The sequence below is a fragment of the Stegostoma tigrinum genome, chromosome 19, assembly GCF_030684315.1.
Source record: "Stegostoma tigrinum isolate sSteTig4 chromosome 19, sSteTig4.hap1, whole genome shotgun sequence".
Taxonomy (NCBI): Eukaryota; Metazoa; Chordata; class Chondrichthyes; order Orectolobiformes; family Stegostomatidae; genus Stegostoma; species Stegostoma tigrinum.
This window is the reverse complement of record NC_081372.1, coordinates 60,241,796-60,268,145: the sequence shown is the minus strand read 5'-3', so window position 1 is coordinate 60,268,145 and position 26,350 is coordinate 60,241,796. Positions and strand designations below refer to the sequence as shown.

At 43.9% G+C, this 26,350-nt stretch overlaps 1 protein-coding gene across 1 annotated transcript in view; it reads right to left on the bottom strand.

Moving 5' to 3' along the window:
• The window catches only part of LOC125461205 (piezo-type mechanosensitive ion channel component 2-like), a 205,327-nt gene extending 181,345 nt beyond the window's left edge, over window positions 1–23,982 (bottom strand). The window contains exons 1-6 of the mRNA XM_048549712.2: window positions 23,970–23,982; window positions 17,975–18,070; window positions 9,760–9,867; window positions 6,487–6,588; window positions 4,768–4,810; window positions 1,986–2,142 (exon numbers count right to left, since the gene is read on the bottom strand). Of these exons, the coding sequence (XP_048405669.2) occupies window positions 1,986–2,142; window positions 4,768–4,810; window positions 6,487–6,588; window positions 9,760–9,867; window positions 17,975–18,070; window positions 23,970–23,982 (519 nt within the window). The remainder of the gene's footprint in view (window positions 1–1,985; window positions 2,143–4,767; window positions 4,811–6,486; window positions 6,589–9,759; window positions 9,868–17,974; window positions 18,071–23,969) is intronic.
• Between the last annotated feature and the right edge of the window lie 2,368 nt (window positions 23,983–26,350).

Sequence of the window (26,350 nt, the reverse complement as noted above, 5' to 3'; positions counted from 1 at the left end):
GGTCGGTGTTGGGTCCACTGCTGTTTGTCATTTCTATAAATGACCTGGATGAGGGCATAGAAGGATGGGTTAGTAAATTTGCAGAGGACACTAAGGTCGGTGGAGTTGTGGATAGTGACGAAGGATGCTGTAGGTTGCAGAGAGACATAGATAAACTGCAGAGCTGGGCTGAGAGGTGGCAAATGGAGTTTAATGCAGACAAGTGTGAGGTGATGCACTTTGGTAGGAGTAACCGGAAGGCAAAGTACAGGGCTAATGGTAAGATTCTCAGTAGTATTGATGAGCAGAGGGATCTCGGTATCCATGTACACAGATCCTTGAAAGTTGCCACCCAGGTTGACAGGGTTGTTAAGAAGGCATACAGTGTTTTAGCTTTTATTAATAGAGGGATCGAGTTCCGGAACCAAGAGGTTATGCTGAAGCTGTACAAAACTCTGGTGCAGCTGCACTTGGAGTATTGTATACAGTTCTGGTCACCGCATTATAAGAAGGATGTGGAAGCTTTGGAAAGCGTGCAGAGGAGATTTACTAGGATGTTGCCTGGTATGGAGGGAAGGTCTTACAAGGAAAGGCTGAGGGACTTGAGGCTGTTTTCATTAGAAAGAAGAAGGTTGAGAGGTGACTTAATTGAAACACATAAAATAATCAGAGGGTTAGATAGGGTGGATAGGGAGAGCCTTTCTCCTAGGATGGAGACGGCGAGCACGAGGGGGCATAGCTTTAAATTGAGGGGTGAAAGATATAGAACAGATGTCAGAGGTAGTTTCTTTACTCAGAGAGTAGTAAGGGAATGGAACGCTTTGCCTGCAATGGTAGTAGATTCGCCAACTTTAGGTACATTTAAGTCATCATTGGACAAGCATATGGACGTGCATGGAATAGTGTAGGTTAGATGGGCTTGAGAACGGTATGACAGGTCGGCACAACATCGAGGGCCGAAGGGCCTGTACTGTGCTGTAATGTTCTATGTTATCTTGTATACCTTCCGAGCAGGATTCTCTCTAATTCTCTTAACAGCCATGAGCCATGTGTGGCAGCAACTTCTGGAAACTGACATCAATACCGTGTTTCAGCATACTGGTTGTCATGCCGACACTGATCCATGTGTGTGGAACATTGGGGCGGCTGTGAAAGCAGATTAGAGGGAGTGTTACTTCTGAGGTCAGATGAGATTGGCCATTTTCAGACTAGTTTGGCCACAGCGATAGATGTTTTCAATCAGCTTGTTCAGAAATGTTATGACACAACTCTAGAAAGGTTGAATGTAGGCTTCCCAGCTCAGAGATAAGGACACTATCAGTGCATCATAACACCCCTTCCTTACCCCTCAAGGAGAATATACTAGCTTTAACAGGAGCTCAGTATAGTTTTCCAGAAGAATCCAAACACTTAAAAGGATAAACTTGTCAGGTGCTATCTACCATTTTGAAGGCTGTGTGGTGATCTGACATGTTAAAAGGTCATTGCTTCTAGTGATCACTTAAAAGTTTCAGGTTTGCAATAGACTTTTCTGCAGTCAAAAGGATCAAGTGGATAGATGGAGTTGAGACAGTGATCAAGTCATGATCCAATAGAATGGCCTCAGTCTGTTCTTATGGCCTGACAGAAAACGGAGGTAAAAGTAGTCAGAATGTAAATGTTTTAATTGCAAATTCAATGGTACAAATGCATAACTTCGACATTTAACTGAAAGCTGAAATATAAGAACCTTGGATAATCTAATAACTAAAGCTGGAATTTGATTACAAGCGGGTCATACAATTATTCTGCTTAACGGACATTGTTTTGGTAAGGGGTGGTGGAGTGAACAAAATAAATAAAGATAATTCACTTGAATTACTAAATCACGGGTCAATTAGCAAATAAAGAAAAGGTTAGATGTCTCCTTTACACTCAATTTGCTTTCTCCACCATCTGGCTTTCAAAGTCAGACAATGAGTTTGAAGATTGCAAAACCCAATCTCGGAAGGAAGGGTTCTCCTTACCTTGCCCTCGGAATGGGACAAATTCTGAGCTTCATCATGCAAGCCTGCATCAATCAACAGGCTCCTGCAGATGAGAAAAGCAGCCAAGCTTCCGATAAATATTCCAATGTCTGGAAAAACCAGGCGAATGGCATTTCCAATATCGACTTCATTCAACCTGAAGGAAATGAATCATTAAAACGTTACTTTTAAACACTGACTGTGGTAATAATGCACCAGCAGAGGATGGCCGAATGTTCCTGTTCCTGCTTCAGATAGGCATTGGGTGTAGGAATATTCCAGAATGTCAATGGTAAAAGATTCAGTGATGGCAATACCATTGAATGTTATCAGGAGACATTTAGATAATCATGTCAGACGTGAATATTGTTCAGGGTCTTTCTGTATACTGATGTTCACTGTTTCAGTATCTGAGGAGCTGCAGATGGTCCAAACATCAGCGAACATCCCAATGTTACGATGGAGGGAAGCTCATTGATGAAGCAGCTAATGATGATTGGACATTAGACACTATCCTGAGGAACTCCTGCAGACATGTCCTGGAACTGAGATGACTGATTTTTAACAGCCACGACTATCCTCCTGTGACTCCAACCAGCTGAGAGTTTACACCCCTAACTCCCATTGACTTCAGCTAGGGTTTCTTGACGCCACAATTGGTCAAATGCTGCCTTGATGTCAAGGGCTGTCCCTGTCACCTCACTTCTGAATTTAGAGATATTGGGAACTGCAGATGCTGGAGAATCCGAGATAACAAAGTGTGGAGCTGGATGAACACAGCAGGCCAAGCACCATCTTAGGAGCACAAAAGCTGACGTTTCGGGCCTAGAAAGAAACGTCAGCTTTTGTGCTCCTAAGATGCTGCTTGGCCTGCTGTGTTCATCCAGCTCCACACTTTGTTAACTCACCTCTGAATTTAGCTGTTTTAGAGATCAGTCATTTCAGCTCCAGGACATCTCTGCAGGAAATAGTGTCCTAGGCCCAACCATCTACAGCTGCTTCATCAATGTCCTTTGCTACATTGTAAGGTCTGGAGTGGGGATGTTCACCAATGATTGCACAATGTTCAATATCATTTGTGACTCCTCAGATACTGGAGCAGTTCACGTTCAAATGCAACAAGAACTGGACAATTTCCAACTGCAGGCTAGAGGCTAGGAATATTGCAATGAGTAGCTCCTCAAAGCCTGTCTACTATCTACAAGACACAAGTCGGGAGTGTGATGGCATACTTCCCACTCGCCTGGATGAGTGTAGCCCAACAACACTCAAGAAGCTTGACACCATCCAGGACAAAGCAACACACTTGATTGGCACTACATCCACATCCACAAGCATCCATTCCTACATCGCCAACCATCAGTAGCAGCAGTGTGTACTATCTACAAGATGCACTGCAGAAATTCACCAACGATACTCGGACAGTGCCTTCCAAACCCCCACCCACCATGGGCCATCATCTCAGAAGTACAAGGGCATCAGACATATGGGAACGTCACCATCTCCAAGTTCTCCTCCAAGCCACTCACCATCCTGAACTTGGAAATATATTCTTTTACTGTCAATGGTTGTAAATCCTGGAATTCCCTCCTTAAGGGTACTGTGGGTTGACCTATAGCACATGGTCTACAATGGTTCAATTGGGCAGCTCACCTTCACGGGCAACTAGGGACAAGCAATTAATGCTGGCCCAGCCAGTAACACCCACATACCAGGAATGAGTAAAGAAAAACAATTGGAATACCACCAACAGTTTTGAGCCCCTTATCTAAGGAAAGTTAAGCTGGCTTGGAGACAATCCAGGGAAGGTTCATTAGGCTGATCCCAGGTATGTTGTCTTACAAAGAGAAGTCACTTGTTTTGTACTCAGTGGAGTTTAGAAGAATGAGAAGTGACCACATTGAAACATACAAAGATTCTTAGGGGGTTTGACAAGGCAGGTGCGGGAAGGTGGTTTCCCCTTGGCTGGCACGGTGGCTCAGTTCTTAGCACTGCTGTCTCACAGCACCAGGGGCCCAAGTTCAATTCCTCCCTTCGGCGACTGAATGTGTGGAGTTTTTAACGTTCTCCCCGTGTCTGCATGGGTTTCCTCCGGGTGCTCCGGTTTCCTCCCACAGTGCTTGTTATGTCAATTAGAAATATGAAATGCAGTGTTACACGGATGTGGCAGGTGTCATGTCCGAGTGGGATGCTCCTTAGAGGGTTGGTGTGGAATTCAATGTTGGAATGGCCTGCTTCCACTCCATAGGGATTCTATGGCTGTGGGAGACTATAGGACCATGGGGCGTCATCTCAGAATAAGGGATCGCCCACTTAAGACTCAAGATGAGGAGAAATTTCTTCTCTGAGATGGAAATGAATCTGTGGAATTCTTTACCACAGAGGGCTGTTGAAGCTGGATAATTAACTATATTCAAGGCTGAGATTTTTATTCAGTAAGGAAGTCAAGGGGAAAGAGGAAAGTGGAGTTGAGGATTATCAGATTATCTATGTTCTTACTGAATGTAGGAACAAACTCAATGGGCTGAACAGCCTACTTCTGCTCCTGTGACTTATGGTCTTAAGAATAAAAGGTGATTTATTGCATGATAGCAACAGGTGTAAGTTACAATGGGCTAATTTGGAATAATTACAAAGGCTGTCAGGACAGAGATGACACATTTGTCTCCATTGAGAGCTTGTGTTGGACCACTGCTATTTCTTCACCCATAGTCTGTGTCCTGAAGAAATTGGATGGAACTTAATTCAGCTTTAACATTAACTCTTTCAGAACAACACTTACCTGATTACTCCTATGTGCCAGAGTGCAGTCTCCCAAACAGTACCTATTGTAAGAAGACAAATTGTCTGAAATTGGTAACTTTATGACTCCATTTTGTGTATTTCTGAATAAAATCTGACAATGAAGCATTTCTGTTTCAAATCTTTAATATGAAGCTCCTAATTGACTTGAAATTTTGTGCACGTGTTCTTCACCTTTAGTTAGCTCTGCTCCTGAATTAATTTTGGGGACAGTGCTTCAGGTTTAAAATCAAAGGAAACATACAAACAACAAAATATACCAACCCAGGAGAGAAAGGACTTGCAGAGTAAATTGCGGATCCCTCGGTTCATTTATTAACATTGACATTTAGTCAGACTGTAGGACATACGAGGCAGAAGGTGAGAGGTCCTATCCAGGTTGGAAAGGGTATTAAAATGATCCTGCATCACTGGGAGGAATTGCCTCACTGTAGGGTCACTGCAACATGGTTATGAGGAGATCAAAACTGGGAACTGAACACTTCAGGGATAGATGATCTTTTGGAAAGACCAGAGGGATGGAAAAGGTGGTGGGGCAGCACCATTAATAAAAGATAAAATAAGGATAGCTGTGAGAGATGATCTAGGCTGTGATGATATTTGAAAGTAAATAACAGCAAGGCAAATAAGACCCTGGTAGGAGTAGTGTATAGACCCCCCCCCCCCACCCCCGTAGCCATTCTGTAAGTAAGGTTATAAAACAAAAATTAATAGGAGCATGTAAAAAATAGGGCAATATTATGGGTGACTTAAATTTTCATGTTGATTGGATTAATCAAATTGGAAGGGATAGCTATGACAGCAAATTCATAGAGTGCATTAGGGATAGCTTCCGGGAACAATATGTCATGAAACCAATGAGGGAACAGGTTACCTTAGATCTGATACAAAAACAGAAATTGCTGGCAAAACTCAGCCAGTCTGGCAACATCTGCTGAAGTGTCGTCAGACTTGAAATATTAAGTATGCTTTCTTTCCAAGACGCTGCCAGACCTGCTGAGTTTCTCCAGCAATTTGTGTTTTTGTTTCAGATTTCCACCACTTGCTGTTCTTTGGTTTATTTATCAGCATGGATCTAGCAATAGGTAATGAGGCAGGGACAAATGTCTCCCATGATTCAGGGCAGATCCAGACTCAGCACATGGCTGGGTGCAAAATGGCCTTTTGAATAGAGCATCAGATCCCAGGCAGTGCCAACTACTTCTGTCCATAATGAGTGGTAGAATCAGGCGAGTGTTCAACACATGGAGTGCCAGAGGGGTGCCACATCTAGTTAATGGAGCAAGCTTGGGACAGTCAAGTGAAAAAACTCGCTAAGCCTCACTGAGAGAAAGCAAAATCCACAAAGATCTGTGAAAGTGGCACTTGACTGATGTCTGGTAACGTTCACCCTAGTACGTTTCCAATAGTTTGCCAATCTAAAAGGAGGACCCTAGACACCAAAAATAAAATTAAGATATTACAAATAGAGAGCAACAGGAGAGTGGGTGGAGATCGGAGGATAGCGACTGAAACAGAGACTCTGTTGACATATAAAATTAGATAAATTGATGAAGGATATGTGGACATGAAAAGAAAGTGCGTACATGTGATTGAAGAGTTTGCTCATATGAAAAAGATAAACATCTTTCTGTCTTGTAACTCCTATCTACGAGTTGACTGCGTTGGCAATAATACCTGGCTGACAATGATCTCTTACCATTATTTGGAACGTAATGGAACATCACTTGAGATCCCAGATGCAACAGCAGAAAGATGAAGCTGATGGAAGTCAAGGCTTTGAGCAGACGTCCTGTGTGTCCTGAAACAGAATGAATAGGACTATGATGTCTGTCTGCTGACACAGCAAGATGGTATGGACTTGTATTTACCTAACACCCTTCAAAACCACAGAATGCCTTACATTATCTAATGACAATGTGGTAAAGTGAATTGCAGTCACTGTTTGTATTGTAGGAAATGTAGATAAATTAAACACAAGCTCCCACAAAGGATTTTCTTTTGCTTTTTAAGAGATGTGGTTGAGAGATGTACTAGGCATGACATCAACAAGAACTCCCATGCTCCTCTTTGAAATAGGGAAAAGTGAGGTCCTATGGCAATCAGACCTTGGGGCTGGAGGAACACAGCAGAAGAAGCTGACGTTTCAGGTCGGGAGCCTTCTTCAGAAATGGAGAGGGGGAAGGGAACTGGGAAATAAAGAGGGAGAGGAGGAGTGGGGCCAGGGGACGTAGGAGGTATGGTGATAGGTGAGTGCAGGTAGGAAGTTGTGGGGTTTAGTCAGTGAGGTGGGAGGAGTGGATAGGTGGGAGAAAAGATGGACAGGTTGTGTCAGGTCAAGGAGGCAGGGAAGAGAGGGAGGGTAGTCATAGGGCGAGGCCAGGGTGAGGGAGAGATCTTGAAATTGGTAAAGTCCACGTTTAGGCCATCAGGCTACAGGCTCCCAAGGTGGAATAGGAGGTACTGTCCCCCAGTTTGTGGATGGCGTCATTGTGACACTGGAGGAGGCCCAGGATGGACATGTCACCCAGAGAGTGGGAGGGGGAGTTGAAGTGGTTCACAACTGGAAGGTGTTGTCGTTTGACGTGAACAGAGTGCAGGTGCTCTACAAAGCGGTCTCCAAACCTACGCTTGGTCTCATCGATGTAGAGGAGGCTACATCGGGAGCAGCAGATACAGTAGACCAGATTGGAGGATGTGCAGGTGAACCCCTGTGTGATGTGAAAGGTATGTTTTGTGCCTTGAATGGAGGTGAGGGGGCAGGTGTAGCACCTCCTGCAATTGCAGGGAAAGGTGGCAGGGCTGGAGGGGAGCGTGGAGCAGACAAGGAGGTCATGGAGAGAGCAGTCCCTACAAAAAGCAGATAGGGGTGGGGAGGGAAATATAGCTTTGGTTGTGGGGTCGGACTGTAGGTAAAAGAGACAGAGAACAATACAGTGAATCCAGAGTTTAGTGGGGTGACACATGAGAACAAGGCGGATCCTGTCTTTGTTTCTGTTGGGGTGGGAGGTGTGGGGGAAGAAGTGCGGGAAATGCAAGAGATGCAGTTGAGGGCATTTTCAAACACTGAAGCAGGGGGGAGTTATGGTCCTTGAAATAAGAAGACATCTGGGATGTTTGGGAGTGGAATGCCCCATTTTGGGAGATGTGGCAGAGGTGGAGGAATTGGGATTAGGGGATCATATTCTTGCAGGAAGGTGGGTGAGAGGAGTGTAGTCCAGGTAGCTGTGGGAGCTGGTGGGCTTGAAATAGACATCAGTTTCAGAGTGATTGCCAGAGATAGAGATGGAGAGGTCCATGAAGGAGGGAGAGGTATCAGAGATGTTCCAGGTGAACTTAAGGTTAGAGTGGAAGCTGTTAGTCAAGTTGATGAACTGTTTAAGCTCCTTGTGGGAACACGGTGGCTCAGTGGTTAGCACTGCAGCCTCACAGCATGAGGGACCTGGGTTCAATTCCAGCCTCGGGCGGCTGTCTGTGTGGAGTTTGCATATTGTCCCCGTGTCTGCGTGGGTTTCCTCTGGGTGCTCCTGTTTCCTCCCACAGTCCAGAGATGTGCAGGCTAGGTGGATTGGTTATGTTGAATTGCCCGTAGTGTACAGGGGTGTGTGGGTCGTAAGGGGATGGGTCTGGGTGGGATGCTTCAAAGGGCGGTGTGGACTTGTTGGGCCGAAGGGCCTGTTTCCACACTGTAGGTAATCTAAACAAAAAAAATTGTTGAGGGTGAGGACGAGTTTGGTTAAGCATATGAGGGCATCAGGGGAGGGGACTGGTCGGGCCTGTGGGAGAGGAAGAAGCGGAGGGCCTTTAGGCCGTCAGCATGGCAAATGCAAGTCTACAGGGATTGGATGTCCATGGTGAAGATGAGATGTTGGGGGCCAGGGAATTGGAAGTGTTGGAGGAGGTGGGGGGGCGCGGGTAGTGTCACGGACATAGGTGGGGTGTTCATGGACTTGGTGGGGGGGTGGAGCGGAAGAAATGGAGTCCAGATAGATGGAGGTAAGTTCAGTGGGGCAGGAGTAGGCAGAGACAATGGGTCGACCAGGGCAGGCAGGTTTGTGGATTTTGGGAAGGAGATAGAAACGGGCAGTGCGGGGTTGGGGAATGATGAGGTTGGAGGCTGTGAGTGGGAGGTCACCTGAAGTGATGAGGTTGTGGATGGTTTGAGAGATGTCGGTTTAGTGGTTAGGAGTGAGGTTGGCTTAATGTGTGTTCTGAAAGACAGCACATTTGACAGTGCAGCTCTTGTTTACTCTAGGACTTGATTCCATGACCTTATCACTCAGAGGCCAGTGAGTTGAGAGAAACCCATCCAAATAAAACTTGGATTTGGATTAGGAAAGAGAATGCTTATAATATTCCAAACTCAGAGTGGAGATATGCTTGGTAGGAACTTAATTGCACCTACCCAGCTCTTTACTTACTTGGCTGGACTGACCATCTGTTTTATGGTCTGTCAGATTTGACTCATAATTGAGGTTAATGGAGAATAATATGTGGCATGATGTAAAAAGGGCAGATCAGTTTAAATTAAATTTCCATTAAACACCACTCCTAACCCTCCCCACATCAGCTGAGATTTGAATGAGGACTCTCGGCGAAGCACTGAGGTGGAATAACACCAGAGGTGTACAAACTAGAAGGAAAAATGGGTAAATTGAGATGTGCTGACTCAGTGATGCCAAGCTCAGGTTTAAAAGCTGGTATGTTGCAAGAGAACAGAAATATAACTTGGATCCTGGGCAATGTGATTTCAAAAAGCTGTTCAGATGGGTTTAGATTAGATTAGATTAGATTAGATTCCCTACAGTGTGGAAACAGGCCCTTAAGCCCAACAAGTCCACACCGCCCCTCGGACCATCCTACCCAGACCCATCCCCCTATAACCCACACACCCCTGAACACTATGGGCAATTTAGCATGGCCGATCCACCTAACCTGCACATCTTTGGACTGTGGGAGGAAACCGGAGTACCTGGGAGGTGTGAGAAGAGAACACTTGCCATGTTGTTATGAGCCCATGCTTTATTAAACAAAAATGACTTTGAGCTTATCACCCGGAAGCCACAATAATAACTCTTTTCTAAGAAAAGAAATAAGCTGTGTTCCAATGGTCACAGTCAAAGATGACCAAACATTTGTATCATTTTATCTTTCACAAGTCATTGAAATGGAATTAATTTATCTGCAAAACATGACCAAGTACAATTGCATAGAAGGAATTACCCATTGATAAAGTCTGTAGACAATCCTCTGGGTACTGAGCTGGGTCAGGGACTAACCATTCACGCAATCACGTGGACAATGGGACTATGACAGAAACAATCTGACCATACAATCCATTCAACTACACAACAACATTTGGGGCAACTGTGCAATCGGAATGGTTGGGTGACAGGCTTGATGCCCCTTTGTAGATTTAAGTAACTGTTCCTCCACAGACCAAAGCAAAGCACAGGCATGCACGATTCTTAAAAGAGTAATGACCCTTGTTGGATGTTTCTCCCATCTCTTCTTCCAATTTACCAGTTTCAAACTTTGTCAGCTGATTTAGGCTATCCAGGTGTTGCAAGTGAAGACCTTGTTTAAGAACATAACCCAGCATCTGCAGTCTCCAGAAAAACAGACATATTGTCTGTCTATATAGGCAAAATGTCTTGGGAGGCAGAACCAGAAAATTTCACCAAACACTGTCTGATGTTGGGCATGTCACCAGCCTGCATATACCTTTTTGTGTTACTGGACTTCAAACTGTTTAGTCTCTCACTCTGTGATATATTTTTGAACTTTGAATATGTATGCATGAAAGTTGGCGCTTTTTTGACTAAACTTTCTACTAAACTATGTTAAGTACAATGAATGATATTCTCTTTCTTTGAAAACTCAAGAACTTGTCTGTTGCAACAGAGATAGTGGGAACTGCAGATGCTGGAGAATCCAAGATAACAAAGTGTGTAGCTGGATGAACACAGCAGGCCAAGCAGCATCTCAGGAGCAGGAAAGCTGATGTTTCGGACCTAGGCCCTTCTTCATTTCTGAAGAAGGGTTGAGGCCTGAAAATTAAGCCTTGCTGCTCCTCTGATGCTGCTTGGCCTGCTGTGTTCATCCAGCTCTACACCTTGTTATCTCTAAAAGGTGTCTGTTAGCATGTTTAATACAATCACAGCAAGTAAATAATTAAAACACTCACCGAATTCGCAAATGATTCCTTTTAAAAATGAGGAACAGGAAAAGAGGTGAACTGTTTCATCACTGCTTACTCGGGTGGAAAGGCTCTAAGTTGCTAACTGTCAGAAATTCACCAAGTCAAAAACATCAAAAGGTGTGCAAAATCTCGAAAACTTTAACAATGTACAAAGTCTGAGGAGGTCTCACAATGCATTCATTTTACTTGGAAATGTGGATTATAAACAGATAGAATCATGCATAGCTTTAAGTTATTTATGTTCCTATGTTACGTGTATTAAGAAGGGAAGGACATAGTTCCAGTTTAATTTTGAGTTCTGAGAGTTGTCCGAAATTATCTGAAAATTTGTTTATATGCACTCCAATGAGGTTTTTAAAAAAGCCCTTGAGCAAATAGTCCAGTGCTTTGTCAAACTAGGGTAGGAAAGAGGGGAAAAAAGAGAGGCTGTTCAATGATACTAGCAGGATTGAGAAAGGAACAGGTTTCCTTTTAGAAAGGCAGACAGAACCATTCAGAAATGCAGTAACTGTGCAAGTTTCTTTCTGAGACATGCAGATTGAAAAGCCCTCTACGAGTAGCAGTGTAGTTTAGCAGTCTCCAAGATAGTCAGGGCAGAAAGAAAAGAAGTCCTGAGCAATTTAGAAGCATCCAAGAGGAAAGCTTTAGAAAGAGAAAGCCTCAAAGTGCCACAGTGTGTGACATCCTAGAAGGTCACTGACTGCATGAGTTTAAGGAACATTGCATTAAGGAGTAAGAGGGTTGCATTAGTTTCAGAGTTTAAAAGAAGTGATATTGAATAAAGAAAATGGCATTGAATGAATGCAGACAATTGTCAGAAAGCTGTGTCCGCTAAACAAGGAATGTTAATTAAAACGGAGACAGAATGACTAGGATCAGGCTTCAAAGTAGATCAATATCAAGGGCTATATGAAATGTATCCCAGGTTTTTGAGCGAGGCAAGGGAAGAAATAGCAGCAGCATGCACAAAAATGTTTTGAATTCCTCCCTAGCCACAGGAGAGGTACCTGAGGACTTCAGACAGCCAATGTGATACCATTATTCAAGAAGGGAGCAAGGGATAAGCCAGGGATCTACAGGCCAGTCAGTCTGCCATTGGTGGTGGAGAAAACATTGGAAGTAATTCTGAGGGACAGAGATGATCTGCATTTGGAGAGGCAGGGATTAATCATAAACAGTTAGCATGGTTTTGTCAGGGGAGGATCATGTCTGAACAACTTGACTGAATTTTTCAAAGAGGTAACTAGATGTGTGGACGCGGGCAAGGTTTTTGGTGTAGTCTACTTGAACTTCAGCAAACTCCCGCACATGAGACTGATGGCAAAGATAAGAGCACACAGGATCCAAGGAAATTTGGCAAATTGGATCCACGATTGGCTTAGCGGCAGGAAGCATAGGTCAATGCCTGGTTTTGTGACTGGAAGCCTGTGTCTGGTAGGATTTCACAGGAATCAGAGTTGGGGCCCTTGTTGTTAATGGTTCATTTAAATGATAAAGAGTCAAATGTCGGAGGTTGGAGCAGCAAGTTCACAATCTGCTATTGGAGCCAGAGGACATGGGTGAAGTCTTGAATGAATATTTCTCATTCATATTCACAAAGGAGAAGGGCACTGTAGCTTGAGATTTCATTTGGGATGCAGTGATCCCAGAGCTTGTTAAGATTAATAAGAAGCAGATATTAGATGTTTTAGCAGGCAAAATATGAATAAATCCCCAGTGCCTGATGAGATGTATCCCAGGTCGCTGTGGGAGCAAGGGAGAAGATTGCTAAGATCCTGGCAGAGGTTTTTCATACTTTGCTGCCCAAATGGGAAGTGCCAGATGCCTGGAGGATAACTTATGTGGCTCCTTTCTTCAAGATGGGCCACACAGATAATCACAGACCAGTTAGTCTGATGTCAGTAGTAGAGAAAGTATTGGAAATATTTCTATTGGATCAGTTTAATCAATGTTTGGAAAGGCAGGGATTGATCAGGGAAAGTCAGCACAGATTATTTGTAGGGAGAACCTGCCTGATTAATTTGAGATTTTTTTTTAGAAAGAGGTGACTGAATATATCTTTGAGGGTATGCAGTGGATCTGGTACACATGGATTTCAGCAAGGTCTTTGACAAGGTCCCACAAGGAAGACTGGACAGAGAGGTCAGGGCCCATGGCGTCCAAAGCAAATTGGAAAACTGGATCCGAAACTGGTTTGTAAATAAGAGACAAAAGGTTGATGGTGGAGGGTTGATTTTGTGATTGGAAGCGTGTAACCAATAGACTACTACAGAGATCGGTGCTGGGGCCATTTCTATCTATTGTGTACATTAATGGCTTGGACAAGACTGTAAAAGGTTTAATAGTAATTTTGCAGATCACATGAAAATTGGTGTTCTTGTTGTTGATAGTGAGGAGGATGGCCTCAAGCTACAGTTTGATATCAATCAGCTGGTAAACTGGGTAGAGATCAGTGTGAGGTGATGCATTTAGGGAGGGGTAACAAGGGAAGGACATACACAATGGATGGTAGGTCCCTAGGGAACACTGAGGAACAAAGGGAACTTGGTGTACAAGCACATAGATCCCTGAAGGTGTCAGCACAGAAAGACAGGGGGTGAAGGTAGTGAACAGGATGCTTGCCTTCATTAGTCAGGGGGTAGAATATAGGAGCAAGGAAGTCTTGTTCCAACTCTATAAAACGTTGGTTAGGCCACAGAATTCTGTGTGCAGCCCTGGTCACCACACTATCAGAAGAACGTGATTTTACTGGAGAAGAGATTCACCAGGATGTTGACTGAAATGGAAAGTCCCTAATATGAGGAGAATCTGAATAGGCTGGGTTTGTTTTCCTTGGAGCAGACAAAGCCTAAATGATTGAGGTATACACAAGTATGAAACACAGACTGAATGTATCATGAGAATTTCTTCCCCATCATAAAAACAACCCTGAACCATCACCCTTTGCCTCCTGTCGGTAAGCTAATTTTGAATCCACTTTACCAACTTGTCTTGATCCCATGGGCTCTTACCTTTCAGACCAGCCTTCCACGTGGGACCTTGTCAAAGGGTTTACTGATGGTCCATGTAAACCACATCAACACCTCTACCCTCATCAAGATAATTAGTCACCTTTCAAAACAAAAAGCTCAATAAAATTAGTCAGACAGGATCTCCCTCTAGCAAATCCGTGCTGACTATCTCCAATCAATCCCTGCCTTTCCATATATAGATTAATCCTGCCCATCTGAACTTTTTCCAATAATTTCCCTACCACTGCCATCAGACTAACTGCTCTGTAATTACCTGGTCTATCCCTGCTGACCTTCTTGCAGAAAGGAACCATATGAGCTCTCCTCCAATCATCTGGCATTTCACCTGAACAGAATATTAAATACCTCTGGCAGGACTGTAGCAATCTACTCCCTTGTCTCCCATAACAGCCTGCATTCATCTAAATACAGATTTTCTTTCTTTTGTATAGAATCCCTACAGTGTGGAAACACACCCTTTTGGCCCAACAAGTCCACACTGACCCTCACAGCATCCCACTCATACACATCCCCCCCATAACCCACCTAATCTATACATCTCTGAAACACTATGGGCAATTTAGCATGGCCAATCCACCTAGCCTGCACATCTTTGGACTGTGAGAGGAAATTGGAGAACCCGGAGGAAACCCACACAGACACAGGGAGAATGTGCAAACTCCACGGAGACAGTCACCTGAGGCTGGAATTGAACTTGGGTCCCAGGCGCTGTGAGGCAGCAGCCACCATTTCTTCCAGCTCTGAGGATTTATGCACCTGTATGCCTATTAAAACACCTAATACCCACTCATTTTTAATGTTAACATGTTCTAGAAACTCTCTATCCTAATCGATATCCCTATTAAAATATCTTTTTCCTCTGTGAGTAAAACCTCATTCATGTCTACTGCTCCATTGACAGATCACCTCTTTGGTCTCTAATAGAGCCCATTCTTCTCCTGGCAATCTTCTTGTCTTAATATACTTATAAAATGCCTTGGGATTTTCCTTGATATAATCTGTCAAAGATATTTTGTGGCTTACCTTTGCCCTCCCAATTTCCTTTCCAAGCCACCTCCCACACTCTCAGAAGTCTCAGGCTATAGTTGAGGTTTATTTGAAATCACGCTTTCAGAGTGCTGCTCCTTCATCAGGTGAAGTGGAGGGAAGCGCACTGGCACAGAATTTATTGGCAGGAAGATCATTGCAAGATAATGCCAGGTAATTAAGAATGTCAAAAGACAGTATAAATGGTCTGAGTGCAGTGTCGAGAGGGTGAATAACAAATCTTTGAAGGTGATCACGAATGTCAAACGGTGTGAGTAAAGTGTCAATAGCTGAATAGTGAATGAAGGGATGACCTATATAAACCTACATGATTAAGGTAGAGAGATAATTACAAAAAAAAATAAAAAGATGGCAAATTATCCTTGCACTCTTTACATTCCTGAAGGGTCCCCAGTTTTTAATGCTTTGAACTTGACATATCTTCTTTTTTCTTGGTCAAATTCCTGATATCCCTCAACATCCGGGATTCTGCGGACTTGCTGTCCTTCCCCTTCGCTCTTAAAAAAAACACAAGGCCCTGAATTCTCATTACACAACTTTTTAAAAACTCCAACTTTCCAAATGTAGACTTACCTGCCAGGAGCTGCTCTCAGTCTATGTTTGTCTGATTCTGTCTAATGATGTTGAAATTGGCCTTCTCCCAGTTTAGACACTTAATTTCTGCACTATTCCTTCTCCTTTCCAGAAACATAGAAGATAGGAGCAAGAGGAGGCCATTCGGCCCTTCAAGCCTGCTCTGCCATTCCTCATTATCATGGCTGATCGTCCAACTCAATAGACTAATCTGCTTTCTCCCCATAGCCTTTGATCCCATCCGTCCCAAGTCATCTCTTGAATACATTCAATGTTTTAGCATCAACTATTTCCTGTGGTAATGAATTCCACAGGCTCACCACACTTTGGGTGAAGAAATGTGTCCCATCTCTGTCCTAAATAGTCTACCAGGAATCCTCATACTGTAGCCCCTGGTTCTGGACACAGCCACCACTGGGAACATCCTCCCTGCATCTACCCTGCCCAGTCCTGTTAGAATTTTATAGGTTTCTATGAGAAACACCCCCCCCCGCCAATTCATCTGAACTCCAGCGAAAACAATCCCAACCTACTCAAAATTTCCTCGTACGTCAGATTCGCCATCCCCAGAACCAGCCCGGAAAACCTTCGCTGCACTCCCTCGAGTGTAAGAGCATCTTCCCTCAGAAAAGGAGGCCAAAACTGTGCACAGTATTCCAGGCGTGACCTCATCAAGGCCCTGTAAAACTGCAACAACACATCCCTGTTCCTGTACTTGAAACCTCTTGTAATGAAGGCTAATGTACCATTTGCCTCCTTTACTGCCTGCTGTACCTGCATGCTTAACTTCAGCGATTGGTGCAGAAGGATGCACAGGTCCTGCTGCACACCCCCCCCCCCCCTTCCCAATTAACAGCCATTCAGGTAGTAACCTGCCTTCTTGTTTTTGCTTCTGAAGTGAATAACCTCACATTTATGTAAATTATACTGCATCTGCCATTGATTTGCCCACTCACCCAACCTGTCCAGATCATGCTGAAGGATCTCTGCATCTTTAAAACTTACAACAGTTATGGTCATTGTCCCCAAAATGCTCTCCCACTGAAACTTCAACTACCTGACCAGCTTCATTCCTTAGGATTCGGTCTTGTCCTACCCCATTTCTCATGGGGCTGTCTGTACTTTAAAGATTCCACTCCATCTAATACTTTCACACTAAGTCAATTCTAGTTAGTGTTAGCAAAGTTGAAATCTCTGAGGATAACCCAATTCCACTCAGATCCTTCTGTGATTTACCTACGCATCTGCTCCTCTAGCTCCTTCTGAATGTTGGGAGGCCTGCAGTATAATCCCAGCCCCTGTTTTATTTCCAAGGTCAATTCAGATGGCCTCATTTGAAGAGCCTTCTAAGACATGCTCCCTCATTACAGCAGCGATGGTTTTCTTTATTAACAGTACAATCCCCCACCTCTCCTACATCTCCCCACTATTGCAAAGAAACATCTATGCAGTGGAATGCTGAGCTGCCAGTCCTGTCCTTCCTTCAGCCATGTGGGAGCAACCGCAACAATATCATTTTCTCATGTGCCGATCAATGCTCTAAGTTCTTCTGCCATATCAGTCAGACTCCTTGCATTAAAATAGATACAATTTAGCTTTCTGTACCTCCCAGCTGTCTTATCCTGTCTATATCTTCTCAGTTCTAGTATTCCTTCTCTTTCTGATAGGACTCTGGTCCCAACTTTACATCTACTCTGTGCCCATCCCAGTGTCACATGAGGAAAGTTAGGAATGAGAAGAAATGCTGGCCATGTCAGTGATATGAATTTCTATGAATATATTTTTAATATTCATGTATTTAGGAATAAGTGTATAATTCATGAAGCAGTTGAACAAATGTATAAACAGGTCAAGTTTAATGACATGAATAATACCACAATAAATAAATAAAATGTCTTTAATAACTGGGTTGTTTCAACAATAAAAAGCATTTGATTCAATACATCAACAAGTTTATAAATCGTTCCCAATACACACCATTATTAATTTGACACACGGAGCTATTAAGCTATCGTTTTGGACTCTGGTCAATCAATGTAAAGTAACAAACCAAAAAAAGTGGGATTGAATGTCTCAGGGGGTATTTGTGCTGTTTCTCAGCATTTGTGAGGCAACTTTGGCAGAGAGACAGGAGGGTTTTTGAGGTATACTAAACGGCCAAAGTAAATTAGAGAAGATGATGTATTGAAAGTTCCCCTTTGACCACATGGATAATACAAACTGGTCTGGGAGAAGACCCTGGCCCTGGTTATGATGATGCAGTCATGTGCCAACCTTTGTGTGCAAGGTCATTTCTTTCCGTTAGAAAAAGGTAATCAATGTGGGACTCCTACCTTGCATAGACATGGCCGTGGGCTCGGAGAACAGTGGCACCAGGAGCAGGAAGATAAGGTAGGCAACCGAGAGCCCATTATAGCGGCATGAAATGGCTGAAAATATAAATTGAAAAGAGAACAATTACAATTGGAATACACATAGCAATTTATGAATTCTTTTATTGATTCTTGTTGCAAACATTTCTGCTTGACTGAATACTTGTCTAAGTTTATCACAAGGCAGAATGAGCTGTGAGGTTACAGCCACCTTCTCCAGACTGAGTGAGCTCCACACTTCTCTGATAGAACGTAGAACATTACAGCACAGTACAGGTCCTTCGGCCCTCGATGTTGCGTCGACCTGTGAAACCAATCTGAAGCCCATCTAACCTACACTATTCCATTATCATCCATATGTTTATCCAATGGCCATTTAAATGCCCTTAAAGTTGGTGAATCTACCACTGTTGCAGGCAGGGCATTCCATGCCCTTACTACTCTCTGAGTAAAGAACCTACCTCTGATATCTGTCCTATATCTATCACCCTTCAATTTAAAGCTATGTCCCCTCGTGCTAGCCATCACCATTCAAGGAAAAAGGCTTTCACTGTCCACCCTTTCTAATCCTCTAATCATCTTGTACGTCTCTATTAAGTCCCCTCTTAACCTTCTCTTTAACAAAAACAGCCTCAAGTCCCTCAGCCTTTCTTCATAAGGCCATCCCTCCATACCAGGCAACATCCTGGTACATCTCTGTACACTTTCCAATGCTTCCACATTCTTCCTATAATGTGGCAACCAGAACTGTACGCGATACACCACGCGCGGCTGCACCAGAATTTTGTACAGCTGCAACATGACCTCATGGCTCCGAAACTCAACCCCTCTACCAATTAAAACTAACACACTGTACACCTTCCTAACAACCCTATCAACCTGGGTGGCAACTTTCAGGGACCTGTGCACATGGACACCGAGATCTCTCTGCTCATCCACACTACCAAGAATCTTACCATTAGCCCAGTACTCTGTATTCCTGTTACTCCTTCCAAAGTGAATCACCTCACACTTTTCCACATTAAACTCCATTTGCCATCTCTCAGCCCAGCTCTGCAGCTTATCTATATCCCTCTGTAACCTGCAACATCCTTCCGCACAATCCACAACTCCTCCAACTTTAGTGTCATCCGCAAATTTACTTACTTCTAAGCCCTCATCCAGGTCATTTATAAAAATGACAAACAGCAGTGGCCCCAAAACAGATCCTTGCTGTATACGACTAGTAACTGAACTCCAGGATGAACATTTCCCATCAACCACCACCCTCTGCCTTCTTCCAGCAAGCCAATTTCTGATCCAAACTGCTAAATCACCCTCAATCTCATGACCACGTATTTTATGCAATAGCCTACCGTGGGGAACCTTATCAAATGCTTTACTGAAATCCATATACACCACATCAACCACTTCACCCTCATCCACCTGTTTGGTCACCTTCTCAAAGAACTCAATAAGGTTTGTGAGGCACGACCTACCCTTCACAAAACCGTGTTGACTATCCCTAATCAAATTATTCCTTTCTAGATGATTATAAATCCTATCTTTTATAATCCTTTCCAACACTTTACCCACAACCGAAGTCAGGCTCTCTGGTCTATAATTACCAGGGTTTTCTCTACTCCCCTTCTTGAACAAGGGGATATTTGCTGTCCTCCAGTCTTCTGGCACTATTCCTGAACATAACGATGACACAAAGATCAAAGCCAAAGGCTCCGCAATCTCATCCCTAGCGTCCCAGAGAATCCAGGAATAAATCCCATCTGGCCCAGGGGGCTTATCTATTTTCACACTTTCCAGAATTGCTAACACCTCCTCCTTGTGAACTTCAATCCCGTCTAGTTTAATAGCCTGTATCTCAGTATTCTCCTCAACAACGTTGTCTTTTTCATGTGTGAGTACTGATGAAAAATATTCATCTAGCACCTCTCCTGTCTCTTCGGACTCCACGTACAACTACTGTCCTTGACTGGCCCTAATCTTACTCTAGTCATTCTTTTATTCCCGACATACCTATAAAAAGCTTTAGGGCTTTCCTTGATCCTACCTGCCAAAGGCTTCTCATGTCCCTTCCTGGCTCTTATTTGCTCTCTCTTTAGGTCCTTCCTGGCTAACTTGTAGTTCTCAAGCACCCTAACTGAGCCTTCATGTCTCATCTTTACATAAGCCTCCTTCTTCCTCTTGTCAAGACATTCAACTTCTTCAGTAAACCACGGTTCCCTTGCTCGACCACTTCCTCCCTGACTGACAGATACTTATCAAGGACACGCAGTAGCTGTTCCTTGAATAAGCTCCACATTTCAATTGTGGCCAGCCCCTGCAATTTCCTGCTCCATCCTGTGCATCCTAAATCTTGCCTAATCCTCCTCATAATTGCCTTTCCCCCAGCTACAACTCTTGCCCTGTGGTATATACCTATCCCTTTCTATCGCTAAAGTAAACATAATTGAATTGTGGTCACTATCACCAAAATGCTCACCTACCTCCAAATTTAACTCTTGGCAATAGACAATAGGTGCTGGAGTAGGCCATTTGGCCCTTCGAGCCAGCACCACCATTCATTATGATCATGGCTGATCATCCACAATCAGTATCCTGTTCCTGCCTTACCCCCATAAACCTTGATTCCACTATCTTTAAGAGCTCTATCTCTTTCTTGAAACTATCCAGAGAGTTGGCCTCCACTGCCTTCTGGGGCAGAGCATTCCATTTATCCACCACTCTCTGGGTGAAGAAGTTTTTCCTCAACTCTGTTCTAAATGGCCTACCCCTTATTTTTAAACTATGTCCTCTGGTTCATTACCCAGAACCACATCCAATGTTGCCTCACCTCTTGCTGGACTATCTGCATACTGTGTCGGGAAACCCTCCTGCACACATTTGACAAAAACTGACCCATCTAAAGTACTCAAACCATAGCATTTCCAGTCAATATTTGGAAAGATAAAGTCCCCCATAATAACTACCCTGTTACTTTCGCTCCTATCCAGAATCATCTTTGCTATCCTTTCCTCTACATCTCTGGAACTTTTCAGAGGCCTATAGAAAACTCCCAACAGGGTGACCTCTTCTTTCCTGTTTCTGACCTCAGCCCAGACTGACATCAGTACATGAGTCCTCAAACGTCCTTTCTGCCACCGTAATACTGTCCTTGACTAACAATGCCACACCTCCATCTCTTTTACCACCTTCCCTGATCTTACTGAAACATCTAAACCCTGGAACATGCAACAACCATTCCTGTCCCTGCTCTATCCATGTTTCCGAAATGGCTACAACATCGAAGTCCCAGGTACCAATCCATGCTGCAAGTTCACCCACCTTATTCCGGATGCTCCTGGCGTTGAAGTAGACACACTTCAAACCAACTTCCTGCCAGCTGGTACACTGCTGCGACCTTGAAACTTTGTTCATGACCTCACTACTCTCAACCTCCTGTTCGTTGGAGCTACAAATCAGGTTCCCACCCCCCTGCTGAATTAGTTTAAACCCTCCCAAACAGCATTAGCAAATTCCTCCCCTCTCCAGGATATTGGTACCCCTCTGGTTCAGGTGTAGACCATTCCGTTTATAGAGGTCCCACCTACCCCAGAATGAGCCCCAATTATCCAGGTATCTGAATCCCTCCCTCCTGCACCATCCCTGTAGCCATATGTTCAACTGCTCTCTCTCCCTATTCCTCACCTCGCTAGCACATGGTATGGGTGACAAACCAGAGATAACAACTCTGCTTGTTCTAGCTCTAAGCTTCCACCCTAGCTACTTGAATTTCTGCCTTACATCCCCATCCCTTTTCCTACCTATGTGGGCCTCGGCTTGGAAATGACAGTAAACTCACAGCACCAGAAGGAACTAGGCATTAGTAAACTTGTTAAACATTTGACTTAAATCAACTGGAAACTAAGACCAGAACAATTAATTAGAATAACAACTAAAGACAATTCGTTCATTAATCTTGGAATAATAAAATTTCTGTTATATAACAAGGGATAGTAACATTAAGGATACATAAATGAAAATATGTACATTTATATTTGACATGGATTTTAAAAATGTTCCATAACCAATAATAATTCTGGACCTAAGTCAAAACGATTGTCTAGGTGTCTGGATTGTTATTTTTTTTTTAAAAAGTGTCAATGAAATGACATTGGAATTTCTTTTGTAATCAAGGCATTTCTTGAAATCCCTTTTGCTCCCGATAATTTTTGATCTTAGTTGTTTAAAAACTTACTTGACCGACTTTGCTCTTCGTGTTTGCAAATGTGAAATTTGTGTTTGGATTTTCAATTGAGGGAAGCCTGCTGTAGAACAAGCAGCTCAGTTGATGCTGTCATTTTATGGAAACATTCTTACCGTGAGGTCAGTGACATTGGATTGTTCTTCTGGAAGAGCAACTGAAAGAGAGAGAGAGCGCGAGAGAGAATGGGATGTCAATGGATATTTTCATTTTCGGGCAATTATAGGGAAAGCATGTGATTGGCCACAATCGAGAACTGGGAGTAGTGTTGCAAACTGTGGTGTCATGGGACTGAAATGACAGTACACGCCTCCCGTTTTGTTCAGAACAAATGTAGGCAATAGGAATTCAGTACAGACATTTATTTTAACTTGCATTGAAAATAACTTGGTGTCAGCTAATGGGAAACAGTTGATTGATTACTGCCTAATGAGTCTTTATTTGCTTAACTCTTACAGCTATTTCTGTTACATTAATTACTAGCCAAATAAGTCAAGACATGGTAGGCACTTCAGCACGTGGAACGTATAGCCATGTTATGTCGGAACTCCAGGGCACAGCACGTATGCTGGAGAACTCATGTACTGATTGTGCATTCATCTGGAGAAATTTAAGGCTGGGATTGGGAGCTTGGAGAAGATCATGGAGAGCAAGTTCCCAGATGCAGTCACCCCACAGCTTCAGGTTGTGCAGGTAGGAAGGGGACTGGTGACTGTTAGATAATCATAGAAGGCTAGGCAGGTGGTGGGAAAATCCCAGAGAGTATCTTGCTCAGCAGCCAGCATTCAGGCTTTCAAAACAGCTAACAGTAGATGTTTCCATGGGAATTACAGCCAAGACCAAGGTCAAGACACAACATAGGGCTCAGCTCTGAAGTGGGGCAGGAGGAATATAGCAGCACTGACAGGAAACGCGGTTACTTTTATTTGTTCACAGGATCTGGGTGCCATCTGCCCTGGCCAACATTTATTGCCCATCCTCTTGAGAAGGTGGTGATCTCCTCGAATTGCAGCAGTCCATGTGTTATAGGTTGACCCATAAGCCCTCAGGGCAGGAATGCCAGCATTTTGACCCAACGACAGTGAAGGAACAGCGATATATTTCCAAATCAGGATGGTAAGTGTCATGGAGGGGAACCTTCAGGGGTGGTGTTTCCATGTATCTGCTGCCCTTGTCCTTCTAGATGGAAGTGGTTGTGGGTTTGGAAGGTGCTGCCTGAAGATCTTTAACAAATTTCAGTAGCAAATTTTGTCAATGGTATGTATTGTTGCTATTTAGCACTGGTAGTGGAGAGGGTTGATATTTGTGAATGTGGTGCCAATCAAGCTTCTTGAGTTGTTGGAGCTGCACCCATACAGGGCAAGTGGGGAGTATTCCATCACACTTTGACTTGTGCCTTATAGATGGTGGGCAGACTCTGGAGATGAGTTACTCACCAACAAACAACACCCACATCCCACAAGTTATAACAACAGTACATGATAATCGGTAGGAGGTTGCTTTGCCCACATTTGACCCAATGCCATTAGATTTCACCAGGTCCGCAGTCCTTCCTGACTAAACCATCACGCAACCCCTCTTCTGGGATTATCCTGTCGCTTAGACAGGACATATGCAGGGGATGGAGATGGTGGTGTGTGGGATGGTGTGTGTAAGTTATGTTTAGTGGAAAAGCAGGTATTTCTGCAGCCACGGGAGGAGTCGAGGGTAGGTCACCTCCTTGCGTCATGGCAGCTGCAGGGTTCTCTAAAACAGGACAGCGAGCTTTCTGTGATAGCCCTTATTCGCACCAGTGACACAGACAGAAAGAAGATCAAATTCCGCAGGGAGATTTGGGAGAAACAGGATGGTGAACAGCAAACTGGGCCTCAAAAGGTAGTGAACTCCAGAATACATTCCGTGCCACGCATAGAAATGAGGATATTGCGGATGAATGCGTGGCTGTGGAGATGGTACAGAAGGAAGGGCTTCAGACACCTTGGACACTGGCTCGGAGGCAGGTGAGACCAATGCAAGCTGGGCAGTTTTGCATCACAGGAAAGGAGGGATCACAGTCCTTGCAGCCAAGGTTGGGTGTGTCCTAATGCACTTGGAAGGGGGAAGGAAAGTTAAATTAATTTAGCAGGTGATACAATCTCAAATTAACATGAAAAGGAAAAACAAAGTGACACAAAGTGGTTGGAAGTGACAAAATTGCACTAGAATAAGAGCCAGGGAAGTAGCAAGTGAGGCCAGATTAAAAGGGGAAGGCAAAAATGTATCAATTACATACAATTAATTTTGGTTAGTTAGTCTGCATTAGGGAACAGCCTATGCAAGAACTTGAGGAATGAGCTATCTGGCAGGTTTACTGTTAATGTTCATTCTTTTTAACACACGAGTCATTTGGGATTTAAATGGCTTACATTTCCTGCTCTCGCTTTCACAGGATGAATTCTACGGCAGTGTGTGTTCCAATTGTTGCTGCATTCCCATGTACCTTCTGAACAATCAATCAAATCTGTCCTGCCTTGTACAGGAGGTGCAGGTACGCAGTGAGTTACTGGTCAGAGAGTGTAACACAAACACAAGGGGCTCCCTGTGGCAGGTGTTTGAAGCCCCAACAGAAGGGAACGAGGCCAATGGCTGAATACCAACTCCCAGTAGAATTTTAGAAGTGATAAGGGAAACATCAGGTAGGGTTACCCACTCCTGGCCCAAGTACAGCCCTCAAGTGGGCAATTGATGTTTCCTTAAGGATGTCCTTCATGCTAAATTGTCCACAGTATTCAGGGATTTGTAGGTTGGCTATAGGGAAGGCAGGGATGGGGTGGGTCTGGGGGTAGATGCTATTCAGAAGGTCTTTGTGAACATGCCGGGCCACGTGGCCAGTCCCTATGCTGTGGGGATTCTATGATTCCAAAACGGACAGTCACCCAAGGCTGGAATTGAACCTGGGGTCCATGACGCCACGAGGCAGCAGCGCTAACCATTGAGCCATCGTGCCAAAAGTGAATGTGGAGAGCTTTGTTCAAGTCCAGCAGTGGTAAACTGTGTGACAAGATGATAAAGTACAAAAGATAAATGGTTACCAGAAATGCAACACTTGGACCAGTTGCAAAAAAATATTTTGCACTCATGGGTATTCCCAATACAGACATCATACTTTAGACAAGCAACAATAACTTGAATTTGTATAGAAAGCGGCAGGGCATTTCCCAGAAAGATTTAGGGAAACAGAGGGGAGGGGGGAAGGGGAAGAGGGGTCCAGGGAAGGAGAGATGATGGAGCAGCTGATAGCTACACTGTAAAGATGAGTCTTCAGAAGCCTGTCCAAGGAGGGAGGGAGAGGGGGAGGAGACACACAGACTTAAAGGAAGGAGCTTCACACAACAGGGCAGGCACTGCAGCCATCAGCTAGGATAGGATGAACGGAGGTGAGACACACAAGGCAGGAATTCAAAGAATAGAGCGCCCAGGTTAGCGGATTGGAGAATGTATATGGTAGGTGCAGGGTAGTCAATATGTGGCTAAAGAGGCGTTAAAGCTGAATGTTTTGCAGGACTGAGATTTAAAGAAAGAAAACTGTCTTTTTTTTTAAAAAAAACAAATCCCTGCTATGGAACCATGAATTTATAAGAGATTTACCAATCGGTAATTTACTTTAGCCATCAGCAACATTATATTCCCACAAATATCAATCAAGCAGGAGGCTTAAGGGCTCCAGACTGATATAGCAACTTGTTTCACAAAAGTATCATTCAGGCTGCTTACAGAGACTTCCGAGGAGATCTACTCCAAACAAAAGCAAAATCGAAGATAATAAAATGTGAGGCTGGATGAACACACAGCAGGCCAAGCAGCATCTCAGGAGCACAAAAGCTGACGTTTCGGGCCTAGACCCTTCATCAGAGAGGGACCCCTCTCTGATGAAGGGTCTAGGCCCGAAACGTCAGCTTTTGTGCTCCTGAGATGCTGCTTGGCCTGCTGTGTGTTCATCCAGCCTCACATTTTATTATCTTGGAATTCTCCAGCATCTGCAGTTCCCATTATCTCCAAAAGCAAAATCGATATTAGTGGTCGGGAAAATCAATAGTTAAGAGAACAGAGAATCCCAT